At 43.6% G+C, this 12,679-nt stretch overlaps 1 protein-coding gene and 1 non-coding gene across 4 annotated transcripts in view; one reads left to right on the top strand and one right to left on the bottom strand.

Annotated features, from left to right (window-relative positions):
* NMNAT1 (nicotinamide nucleotide adenylyltransferase 1) overlaps positions 1-5,847 on the top strand; it is a 57,300-nt gene extending 51,453 nt beyond the window's left edge. For all 3 annotated transcript variants that reach the window (XM_069545733.1, XM_069545731.1, XM_069545732.1), the window contains 2 exons: positions 1,560-1,705; positions 2,459-5,847. In XM_069545733.1, the coding sequence (XP_069401834.1) occupies positions 1,560-1,705; positions 2,459-2,859 (547 nt within the window). In that variant the 3' untranslated portion in view covers positions 2,860-5,847. The remainder of the gene's footprint in view (positions 1-1,559; positions 1,706-2,458) is intronic.
* Positions 480-552, bottom strand: TRNAW-CCA (transfer RNA tryptophan (anticodon CCA)). Its single transcript has one exon. It is a non-coding gene; the product is annotated as a tRNA-Trp (tRNA).
* Positions 5,848-12,679: the final 6,832 nt, after the last annotated feature.

The raw sequence follows: 12,679 nt of genomic DNA, 5'->3' as shown, positions 1-12,679 counted from the left end.
TGACTTACCCAGAAGCTTAGCAGGGAGAAGAGGGTGACTTCTATTCATTGGTCAGAAATTCTCCCATCAGAGACCAGGCCCCTCCTCACCCAGCCCTCTTTGGCTCCAGAATAACCTTCCTGTTCATTCCTGAGGGAAGGGGGTTACGGGCACCAGGGGCCCACAGTTGTCTCTCACACATGTTGCTCCTGTTACCTGGGTAACTACTACTATAAAGCCGTGGACATCCTGCCAGCCGGAGTGAAGCTGCATACAGATCCTGCCTGTGGGCCCTTCCGCTTAGGCTTCAGACACTTGTCACACCCTCAGACCTTATCCTCGGCATTGAATTCTTCATTACTAGGTTAGGCCATACTCTTTTTAAAAAATATTTATTTTTATTTATTTATTTGGCTGTGTCAGGTCTTAGTTAAGTTGCATGGCATCTTCAATCTTCGTTGCAGCATGAGGGATCTTTAGCTGTGGCATGTGGGATCTAGTTCCCTGACCAGGAATCGAACCTGGGTCCCCTGCATTGGAAGCGTGGAGTCTTAGCCACTGGACCACCAGGGAAGTCCTAGGCAAGCCATACTCCTCAGTGGTCAAGGGTGTGGGCTCTGAAGCCAGGCTGTTGGGATTCAAATTCTGGCTCTGCCATCTATAAGCTAAATGACCTTGGGCAAATTGGTCACTGTCCTTCTCTCTCAATAGGTATAATAAACAATTCTGATAGAATGCTGGCAGTACTATAGTTGCTTTATAGTAACCAAAACATTTACTCAATCTGGTTGTTCTTGACTACCTCCTATGTCTAAGAGGCTCTACTAGAAGCTGGGGGTACAAACTCTAAGCCTGTACTTCCTCTCCATTATGGGGATAATAATACTATGACATGGGATGTTGAGAAGATTTCATCAAATCATTCATGCAAGAGATTTGGTGTAGTGGTTAACACATAATAGATAATCAGCGTTTTAACTCTGGTCATTGTGACACAGACACATACAGCTTAGGATAGTAATAGCTACCATTTGCTGTGCTCCCAGGAGTTTCCCTACTCTCTATTCTTTTAATTTATTTCCTTAGTTTAGTTTTGACTGTGCTGGGTCTTTGTCGCTGTGCAAGGACTTTCTCTAGTTACCGTGCACGGGCTTCTCTTTGTAGTGCCTTCTCTTGTTGCAGAGCACAGGCTGTAGACCATGCAGGTTTCAGTAGTTGTGGCACATGGGATTTAGTCTCTTAGTTCAATTCCAGGGATTGAACCTGTGTCCCCTGCCCTGGCAGGTGGATTCTTAACCACTGGACCACCAGGGAAGTCCCTGTTGCTTTCCATTCTTGACAGCCAGAGCCCAGGGCCACTGCGTCTTGACTAGCATCCATCTTGACCTGACAGTACTGTGTACTTGAAGGTATCCTTTCTGAATAATCAGGTATTGTGTGTACCTGTGGTTACACATTTTTAACAGCTCCCAACCTTTAACTTTGTGTCAGAGGCTCTCAGGCCTCTCCATGGGGATGATATTTCAGTTGAGCATTGTGAGAAAGAGAAATAAATATTCTGTTGCTTTGTTGTTTTATAGACACCATCAAGAGAAGCTGGAGGCCAGTATCTGTGATCCCCAGCAGAACTCACCCGTGCTGGAAAAGCCTGGACGGAAGAGAAAGTGGGCTGAACAAAAACAAGATTTTAGTGAAAAGAAATCCCTAGAGCAAACAAAAACGAAAGGTCTGTATGTTTTCCCAGGACTTAGCAATGCGGGCTGTTAAGACTCTAAGGCTGGGCAAGCCCCCTTTGTATTTGCTTTCATATTCAATGTGTGTGGGTGCCTGGAAAATGCCCCTTGTTAGTTTTCTTTTTTCTTTCTTTTTTTGTTCTTCCTTTGGCTGTATCACACAACTTGTGGGATCTCAGTTCCCCAAACAGGGATTGAACTCAGGCTGCGGCAGTGAAAGCCCAAATTTGTAACCACTAGGCCACGAGGAAACTCTCCGCCCCGTGTTAGTTTTCTGATAGGAGGAAAGGAGAGTCAGAGGCACCCTGAGTTTATTTCTCCTGCGGTAGGTCAGGTCTGGATCTCTTTTTGGAAAAGCTGAATCTGATAAAAATTATGAATCCTCAGAAAAACAGACATACACATTTTTTTTTTCTGCACTGGATCTTTGTTGCTGCACCAAGGCTCTTTGTAGTGGCAGTGAACAGGGGCTACTGTTTGTTGCTGTGCATGGGCTTCTTATTGAGGTGGCTTCTCTTGTTATGGAACACCAGCTCTAGAGCTCAGGCTCAGTAGTTGTGGCCCATGGGCTTAGCTGCCCCACCGCATATGGGATCTTCTTGGACCAGGGGTTGAACCCATGTCCCCTGCATTGGCAGCTGGATTCCTAACCGCTGGACCACCAGGGAGAGTCCTACACATTCATTTTGATGCCAGGAGTTATTAAAAAAAACAATCCCTGAGGCTCTATTTTCTCTTTTTCCCAGGTGTGCCAAAGGTGAAGCTGCTGTGTGGAGCAGATTTTTTGGAGTCCTTTGGTGTGCCCAATCTATGGAAGAGTGAGGATATCACCAAAATCCTGGGAGACCACGGGCTCATATGTATTACTCGGGCTGGGAATGATGCCCAGAAGTTCATCTACGAATCCGACGTACTGTGGAAACACCAGAACAACATTCACTTGGTGAACGAATGGATCACCAATGACATCTCCTCCACGAAGATCCGGCGAGCCCTCAGGAGGGGCCAGAGCATTCGCTACTTGGTCCCCGATCTTGTACAAGAATATATTGAAAAGCATAATCTGTATAGCTCTGAGAGTGAGGAGAGGAATGTTGGAGTGGTCCTGGCTCCTTTGCAGAGAAACACTACAGAAGTTAAGGCATAAGAAATTCTACAGCATGGTATTTTAGACTTCTTTTTTGGGAGTTTGAAACCATGTGGGTGTTAGTAACTAGGGGAAGAAATTGTTATTCTCTTTAATAAAGTTTAACAGTTTGGTAAAATCAGCAGTAAATTAAAGTTAGGTTTATCTTTTTACTAGAAGTTGCTAAGATGAATGTGTTCAATATGTTGTTTTTAGTTTGGCCATGCCATGCAGCATGCGGAATCTTAGTTCCCCAAACAGGGATCGAACCAGTGCAGTGGGAGCACAGAGTCTTAACCAATGGACTACCAGGGAAGTCCACAAGTTCCTTTATCTTTAAAACAAGAGATTAGCAGGACTAAAACCAGAGGAACATTCCATCAAACTAAGTACAAAAACAATTCAAAAAGAGCACCCTGACTTTACCACATAAAGAGAAGTGAAGTGCGAAAAGTGAAGTCTAGGAATTTCCTGGTGGTATAGTGGTTAGGACTGCACTCTCACTGCCGAGGGCCTGGCCTTAATCCCTGATCAGGAACTAACATCCCACATGCTGTGCAGCGAAAAAAAAAAAAAAAAAATAGAAGAAAATTAAGAGTCCACTTAAGATCCTGACTTAAGTTATGAAAGGAATGAACATTTTATGCATGCCTATTTCTGCCCGCCCCCCCAAAGTGGCCAAACAACTCTTAAAATAATGATCTTGTAAAAGGCATCAGCTATCTCCAGCTGTGCAGAATACAACCTGTGAATGATCTGGAAGACACTTTACACCAGTTGTTCATTCTCTCTGACACATCTCAGAAGGCCAGTGAAGCTTTGCTAAGGCATGTTGCCTGCAGCATCACTTTTGGAGGTAGGAAGAGGCGTCCAGGCCCTGGAGCGTTTAGAAAGGTACACAGGTGTTTCTGATGCCCTTGACAGATAGGGAGCCTCTGCTGTCCACATGTTATGCACGGATTCTCTTAGCACATAAGAGACCTCTGAGAGTGAGGTCTCTTATTCAAGGAGTCTCATGCCAGAGAATGAAAGAGGCCTCATTCAAGGATTTTATGAAGTGTGAATGCTCTTAGCCTTTACTAATAGCTTAATAATCAAACAATGAAGGGACATGAGAAATACCACACTGAGTCAGCCCAGCAGTTCCTTTAGCTCAGAGTTTTGAGGCCCTGATGAATGGTTTGTGCAAGAAAGCTCCACAGTCTCAATCTAAAACTCTTGAGTTTTGAAAGACCCTTGCAGTTTCTGTTCCATTCCCTGTGAATCTGCCATTTGTGAATTTAAGCAGAAAAAGAGCCTGTTTTTTATGCTTTGTCTCTTGTTCTTTTGTATGAACTTTAACCAAAGTAGAACACTCAAATAATAATTGAAGTCATAACATTATGTTAAAAAGACAAACTTGTTATATGATTTGCTACTGATTAAAATTCTGTGGCAGTTTTACCCATACCGCATAATTGCACTCATCTCACATGCTAGTAAAGTAATGCTTAAAATTCTCCAAGCCAGGCTTCAGCAATATGTGAACCAAGAACTTTCAGATGTTCAAGCTGGTTTTAGAAAAGGCAGAGGAACCAGAGATCAAATTGCCAACATCTGCTGGATCATCAAAAAAGCAAGAGAGTTCTAGAAAAACATCTATTTCTGCTTCATTGACTATGCCAAAGCCTTTGACTGTGTGGATCACAATAAACTGTGGAAAATTCTGAAAGAAATGGGAATACCAGACCACCTGACCTGCCTCTTGAGAAACCTATATGCAGGTCAGGAAGCAACAGTTAGAACTGGGCATGGAACAACAGACTGGTTCCAAATAGGAAAAGGAGTATGTCAAGGCTGTATATTGTCACCCTGCTTATTTAACTTATATGCAGAGTACATCATGAGAAACACTGGGCTAGAAGAAGCATAAGCTGGAATCAAGATTGCTGGGAGAAATATCAATAACCTCAGATATGCAGATGACACCACCCTTATGGCAGAAAGTGAAGAGAAACTAAAAAGCCTCTTGATGAGTGGAAAAGGAGAGTGAAAAAGTTGACTTAAAGCTCAGCATTCAGAAAATGAAGATCATGGCATCCAGTCCCATCACTTCATGGGAAATAGATGGGGAAACAGTGGAAACAGTGTCAGACTTTATTTTTTTGGGCTCCAAAATCACTGCAGATGGTGACTGCAGCCATGAAATTAAAAGGCGCTTACTCCTTGAGAGAAAAGTTATGACCAACCTAGATAGCATATTCAAAAGCAGACATTACTTTGCCAACAAAGGTCCCTCTAGTCAAGGCTATGGTTTTTCCAGTGGTGATGTATGGATATGAGAGTTGGACTGTGAAGAAGCTGAGTGCCAAAGAATTGATGCTTTTGAACTGTGGTGTTGGAGAAGACTCTTGAGAGTCCCTTGGAATGCAAGGAGATCCAACCAGTCCATTCTGAAGGAGATCAGCCCTGGGATTTCTTTGGAAGGAATGATGCTGAAGCTGAAACTCCAGTACTTTGGCCACCCTCATGCGAAGAGTTGACTCATTGGAAAAGACTCTGATGTTGAGAGGGATTGAGGGCGGGAGGAGAAGGGGCCGACAGAGGATGAGATGGCTGGATGGCATCACTGACTCAATGGACATGAGTCTGAGTGAACTCCGGGAGATGGTGATGGACAGGGAGGCCTGGCGTGCTGCGATTCATGGGGTCGTAAAGAGTCAGACACGACTGAGCGACTGAACTGAAAGCACAAAGGCCAGAAATAGCTTTTTTTAGAATAGTTTTATGGTTCATGAAAATCATTCTGTGATAGAAACAGGACTAAAGTTAACTTTCTAAAGGAAGTAGAATAATTTATCTTTGCTTACCTACACCGAATGATTCACATTGCATACTACACTACTCCGGATGAAGGATTTATGCCTCTGCAGAAGAAAAAAAAAAAAAAAAAACACTTAAATCTGTGCAGTTGAATAGTCTTATCTGAAGCCACAGTTTTAAAAAGGAAATAAAGTTGGCAAATGTAAATTATATGGCTCTTGGCCTCTTCTTTTAATTTTTACTTATTTATTTATGGCTGCATTGGGTCTTGGTTGCAGCCTGTGGGATCTTTCATTGTGGCATGCAGACTTCTCTCTAGCTGAGGCCCCCAGGGTCAATAGTGGCAGCTCACCAACTGTGGCATGTGGGATCTAAGTTCCCCAACCAGGGACTGAACCTGTGTCCTTTGCATTGGAAGGTAGATTCTTAACCACTGGACCACCATGGAAGTCCCCATTCCTGGCTTATTCTTACTGAAGTCAATGGATCTGTTTCTCAAAGACAGAGAATACAAAGCTTGACACTCAGTGGTTTCAGTCTCTCAACCTGCTGAATGAATGAAAGGTCATAACCTCAGATCATAGAAATGAGAATCATTCCCCTGCTCCTCAGTTTTTTGGAGTTTAAAAATTGGAGCAGTACTGAAAAATAGCAATAGAACTATTGCTAGAAGTCGATGAAGTTATCAAAATTTAACTTTGATTTCTTCTCCTGGAAAACTACACAAGTTTATCTGAAGTATGTCTGAACTGCAGGAAGGTTCCAGTGCTAGAAACTTCTTTTCTACTATGAAGCCTTTTCATCTAGAAGTGCCCATAGTTTGCTGAGTGTATTGACCTCAGGGCCTGCTGGGTAAGGCTCATAGGGACCCTCCCAGGAGACCTGGTAACAGTGAAATGGTCCTATTGTTGTGGCATTTATGAATCAGCAACTTTATACACAGAAGGAGCTGCTTGGCTTTTTGTCCCCATACCAGGATGCTGCTAATGCCATGCATAATAACATGTTTTGGGGCCTCCTTAAGGCCACAGGTTCCTCTTTGGATAATGAAATTAGGACAATGAATTGAACAAGACAATAAATAGTAACTGTTGCAGCTTTCATTGAGGAAGAGGGGAAAATGCCATTGTTTATTGTCTATCATGTCTCATATTTGGCACTTATAATGTGAATTTAGGAATTGTGCAGAGCTGGTGTATTATTTGATGCTGGTAGGGGTGGTTGTTTGCTTATATGCTGCTGCTGCTAAGTTGCTTCAGTCATGTCCAACTCTTGTCAACCCTATAGACTGTAGCCCTCCAGGCTCCTCTGTCCATGGGGTTCTCCAGGCAAGAATACTGGAGTGGGTTGCCATGACCTTCTCCAGGGGATCTTCCTGACCGGGGGGGTTGAACCTGGGTCTCCTGCATTGCAGGCAGATGCTTTACCACTGAGCCACCCAGAATGCCTAATAAATACTACAAATTATTTATCATGTATCTGAAACTTGAGAATCCTGTTTCTAGTTTATTTTTTGCCACTTCCAGCAACCTTAGATGGGAGGAACAAATCTGAGAGGAAGTATGGAGAAGCCCATTCATGGAGCCAGCCCGACTGAAGTCAAGTGTGTGGGGTGGGATGTGGGGCTCATAGGAGGGAAGCTTGGTGGGGTCCACATACAGTTTTTGACCTGTTACAGTAGCACCAGCACATGGTGGGGAATTCCTGTCTGTTGGACTCCTCCTCTGGGACAATACCCCTACTCCGCTCAGGAAATCACCTTGGTTTCAGTGCTGAGATTCAGATCCATGTCTGCCTCAAGTGCCTTATCAGTCAATAATGCAGCAGACAGTGTTTCCCAAATCAAGTGCCCAAGTTTTTCCAGACCAGTGGGTAACATGACAACAATGACACGTTTAAAAATGTTAGGGAAATTTTCAAACAGTGATAAAAGTAAAATAGGGGCTTCCCTGGTAGCTCAGTGATAAAGAAAGTGAAAGTGAAGTAGCTCAGTCGTGTCTGACACTTTGCAACCCCAGGGACTGTAGCCTACAAGGCTCCATGGGATTCTCCAGGCAAGAATACTGGAGTGGGTTGCCATTTCCTTCTCCAGGGGATCTTCCTGACCCAGGGATCAAACCCAGGTCTCCTGTATTGCAGGCAGACACTTTAACCTCTGAGCCACCAGGGAAGCCCTGGTGATAAAGAACCCTTCTGCTAATGCAGGAAACATGGGTATGATCCCGTCTGGGAAGATCCCACATGCCTTGGAGCAACTAAGCCCATGCGCCACAACTACTGAGCCCATGTGCACCAACTACTGAGGCCCATGCACCTGGAGCCCATGTTGCGCAACAAGAGAAGCCACCGCAGTGAGAAGCCCGTGCTCCACAACTAGAGAGTGGGCCCCACTCATTGCAACTGAGCAAAGCCCGTGCAGCAACGAAGACCCAGCACCGCCAAAAAGAAGTTTAATAAATCCCCTGTGTATCTAGGTCTTATCCCCGAAATGGGACCAAGCTCCCTCATGGCGCTGCCTCCTTGTGTTAGGAGGGGAGGTATAGATGAGGTGAAGTTTATTTTATGTCTTTACTGTATGCACCATTCTTTCCTGGACCAGTGTCAGATTTCATCAAATGCCAGAAAAATGCCTCCACTACAAACGCCCCCCACCATTCCTGCTCATCACTGTCTAGGAGAAAGCACTGCTCGTCCACAAGCATAGGACTGCATCTTGGCTCTTAATTTTATGGTTCACTTTGCCAGTATCAAATGGAAGGAAAGAAAGCACAAATTTGGACAAGTAACATTTGTCTTTCCTTTCCAGACATAGCTTTGGTCCTAGTCGGGAAGAAAGATCTTGGAATTGTAGAGGAGAAGATTTCTCCTTCTCCCATGGGCAAGTCCAATCTATGTCCAATCTACTTCAACATCCATTCAACCCTACCCATAATAGATGGTCCTTGCCCAAACTGGCCAAGAGCCATACTAACCAGCACAGTTGCTGACACTATTATTCCTATGAATTTCATTTTCAGGCCAACATTTAGAACAATAAGATTTTAAGGGTAGGAAGGAAATATGATTTCTCCATGTCCTGTTCCCTTAGTTATCTGGAATTTAAATAGGTTTCATGCTCCAGAAATCTGGTCAGAGTTCATAGTTCTGTGCCCTTAAAGTGGTAAAGTTTATCTAATCTCAGGACTTAATATCATCCCGTCATATTCCACCAAAGGAATCAATGTTTTGTACTTATGAGGATCAGTAGCCTCATTTTGAGTAAGGCAATGTCACTATGGGCCTTAGGAAGCATCACTACAAACAAAGCTAGTGGAGGTGATAGAATTCAAGTTGCAAATCCTAAAAGATGATGCTATGAAAGTGATGCACTCAATGTGCCAGCAAATTTGGAAAACTCAGCAGTGGTCACAGGACTGGAAAAGGTCAGATTTCATTTCAATCCCTAAGAAAGGCAATGCCAAACAATGTTCTACTATCACACAATTGCACTCATCTCACATGCTAGCAAAGTAATGCTCAAAACCCTGCAAGCCAGGCTTCAACAGTACATGAACCAAGAACTTCCAGATGTTCAAGCTGGATTTAGAGAAGGCAGAGGAACTAGAGATCAAATTGCCAAGATCTGCTGGATCATAGAAAAAGCAGAAGAGTTCCAGAAAAATATCTACTTCTGCTTAGTTGACTACACTAAAGCCTTGACTGTGTGAATTACAACAGACTAGAAAATTCTGAAAGAGATGAGAATACCAAACCACTTCACCTTGCCTCCTGAGAAATCTGTATGCAGGTCAAGAAGCAACAGTTAGAACTGGACATGGAACAACAGACTGGTTCCAAATTGGGAAAGGAGTACATCAAGGCTGTATATTGTCACCCCGCTTATTTAATTTCTATGCAGAGTACATCATGCGAAATGCTGGGCTGGATGAAGCACAAGCTGGAATCAAGATTGCTGGGAGAAATATCAAGAACCTCAGATATGCAGGCAACACCACTCTTATGGCAGAAAGCAAGGAGGAACTAAAGAGCCTCTTGATGAAAGAGGAGAGTGAAAAAGTTGGCTTAAAACTCAACATTCAGAAAAGTAAGATCATGGCATCTGGTCCCATCACTTCATGGCAAATAGATGGGGAAACAATGGAAACAGTGACAGACTTTATTTTTATTTTCTTGGACTCCAAAATCACTGCAGATGGTGACTGCAGCCATGAAATTAAAAGACACTTGCTCCTTGAAAGAAAAGCTATGACCAACCTAGATAGCATATTAAAAAGCAGAGACATTACTTTGCCAACAAAATTCCATCTAGTCAAAGCTATGGTTTTTCCAGTAATCATGTATGAATGTGAGAGTTGGACTATAAAGAAAGCTGAATGCCAAAGAATTGATGCTTTTGAGCAGCATGTTTTCTAAATAAAACAAAGGCCATTAGTTTTGACACTCTTTCTGCTACTGCTGCTGCTGCTAAGTCGCTTCGGTCATGTCCGGCTCTGTGCAACCCCATTGGACGGCAGCCCGCCAGGCTCCGCTGTCCCTGGGATTCTCCATGCAGGAACGCTGGAGTGGGTTGCCATTTCCTTCGCCAATGCATGAAAGTGAGGGGTTGGGGTGGAGTCGCTTGGTCATGTCCAACTCTTGGCGACCCCATGGACTGCGGCCTACCAGGCTCCTCCGTCCATGGGATTTTCCAGGCAAGAGTGCTGGAGTGGGGTGCTATTGCCTTCTCTGCTCTTTCTGCTAGAGCACTAATTAATGTAGCGTTTGCCTAACAGTAAAGAAACACTTCACTTAAAAAAAACCCCAACAACTGTATATATATATACTTAAATGCTCAGTCGTGTCTGACTCTTTGCAACATGAATTGTAGCCCTCCAGGCTCCTCCGTCCATGGGATTTTTCAGGCAAGAATACTGGAGGGGTAGTCATTTCTTCCTCCAGGGGATCTTCCCCACTCAGGGATTGAACCCGCGTCTCTTACATCTCTTGTATTGGCAAATGGATTCTTTACCACGAGCGCCACCTGGAAAACCCAGTGTGTGTGTGTGTGTATGTGTGTGTGTGCATAATAAAATTATAATTGTTTACTATTTGAATTTTATTAGTAAAACTAGTACTGTAAATAGCCTCTTCTTGGTTTGACAAGCAGTAGAGAAGACTCCTCTGACTTTCCTTCCACACAAATGTAAAAATGTACAAATAAACATTTATCTGTGCTTTTTCTTTTAAACCTTAAAAAAAAAATTGATGCTTTTGAACTGTGGTGTTGGAGAACAGTCTTAAGAGTCTCTTGAAAAAAAAAAAAGAGTCTCTTGAACAGCAAGGAAATCAAACCAGTCAATCCTAAAGGAAATCAGTCCTGAATATTCATTGGAAGGACTGATGCTGAAGCTGAGGCTCCAGTATTTTGGCCACCTGATGCAAAGAACTGACTTATTGGAAAAGACCCTGATGCTGGGATAGATTGAAGGCGAGAAGAGAAGGGGACGACAGAGGATGAGATGGTTGGATGGCATCACTGACTCAGTTGACATAAGTTTGAATAAGCTCCAGGAGTTGGTGATGGACAGGGAAGCCTGGCGTGCTGCAGTCCATGGGGTCACAAAGAGTGGGACATGACTGAGTGACTGAACTGAATGTCACCATGTGAAAGTGTTAGTCGCTCAGTCATATCTGACTCTTCGTGACCCCATGGACTGTAGCCCGCCAGGCTCCTCTGTCCATGGAGTTCTCCAGGCATGAATACTGGAGTGAGTAGCCATTCCTTTCTCCAGGAGATCTTCCTGACCCAAGGATTGAACCTGGGTCTCCTGCATTGCAGGCAGATTCTTTACTGTCTGAGCCACCAAGGAAGCACAATGCTGCTACGGTTTCCTCAGTAAAAATAGCATCTTTCCTCTGGAAAGTTCATAGCCATTCACTCAACAAACATTCAATAATCACTTGCCAGGCATGCTAGGCACTGGGGATACTGTAGAGGTGAATAAGATGAACACAGTCTCTACTCTTGACATTTTAATGAAAAAGGTAGTCAGTAAACAAAGCAAAAAAAAAAAGATAATTATGGACTATGGTAATTACAAAGGATATAAGCAGAGTTGTGATGCAGAGTAATTGTATACCAGAAGGTTGCTCTGAAAAGGTGACTCAGATTTTTTAAGAGATTCAAATATTTACACACTGAAGCATTTGAATCTTGGGAGTAATGAAATCTGAATTATATTTCTCAAAAGTTTTCTTGGCTGCAGAATGGAAAATAGTTTGGTTGGATAAGAGTAGAAGCAACAAGCCCAGGGAGGAGGCAAGACATGATGGTGGCTTGGAAGAACCAACAGGATTTGCTGGTGGATTGGATATGGGTGAGTAGAAAAGGGAAAAATCCAGTGTTTACTGGGCTTTGGGTTTAACAGGTGACTAGTGGTACAATTTATAGAGATGAGGAAAGCTGAGGAATAATTTTATTTTATGCTTTCTGCTTTGGATATATTACATTTTAGTGCCTTTAGGACATCCAAGAGGCAGCTTCAGTGGTGAGAGGTGACACATGAGCTTGGTAGTCGAGCTATCTGAGATTGAAACCAGACTCTTCCACCAACTGTACGACCTTGGGTAAGTCACTTAACCTCTCTTTGTCTCAGGTTTTGGCTTTTTCAAATGGAGATAAATAAAGTAACTATTGGAGAGGTAGGATTTTGTAATAAATGATAATACACATAGTAATCACTCAATCAGTTCAGTTCAGTTCAGTCACTCGGTCGTGCCGGACTCTCTGCGACCCCACGAATCACAGCACGCCAGGCCTCCCTGTCCATCACCAACTCCCAGAGTTCACTCAGACTCACGTCCATCGAGTCAGTGATGCCATCCAGCCATCTCGTCCTCTGTCGGCCCCTTCTCCTGCCCCCAATCCCTCCCAGCATCAGAGTCTTTTCCAATGAGTCAACTCTTCGCATGAGGTGGCCAAAGTACTGGAGTTTCAGCTTCAGCATCATTCCTTCCAAAGAAATCCCAGGGCTGATCTCCTTCAGAATGGACTGGTTGG

Source organism: Ovis canadensis, chromosome 12 (assembly GCF_042477335.2).
Source record: "Ovis canadensis isolate MfBH-ARS-UI-01 breed Bighorn chromosome 12, ARS-UI_OviCan_v2, whole genome shotgun sequence".
In the NCBI taxonomy this organism is placed as follows: domain Eukaryota; kingdom Metazoa; phylum Chordata; class Mammalia; order Artiodactyla; family Bovidae; genus Ovis; species Ovis canadensis.
Note: the sequence above shows the minus strand (reverse complement) of the source record. Positions and strands in the feature narration are given on the sequence as shown.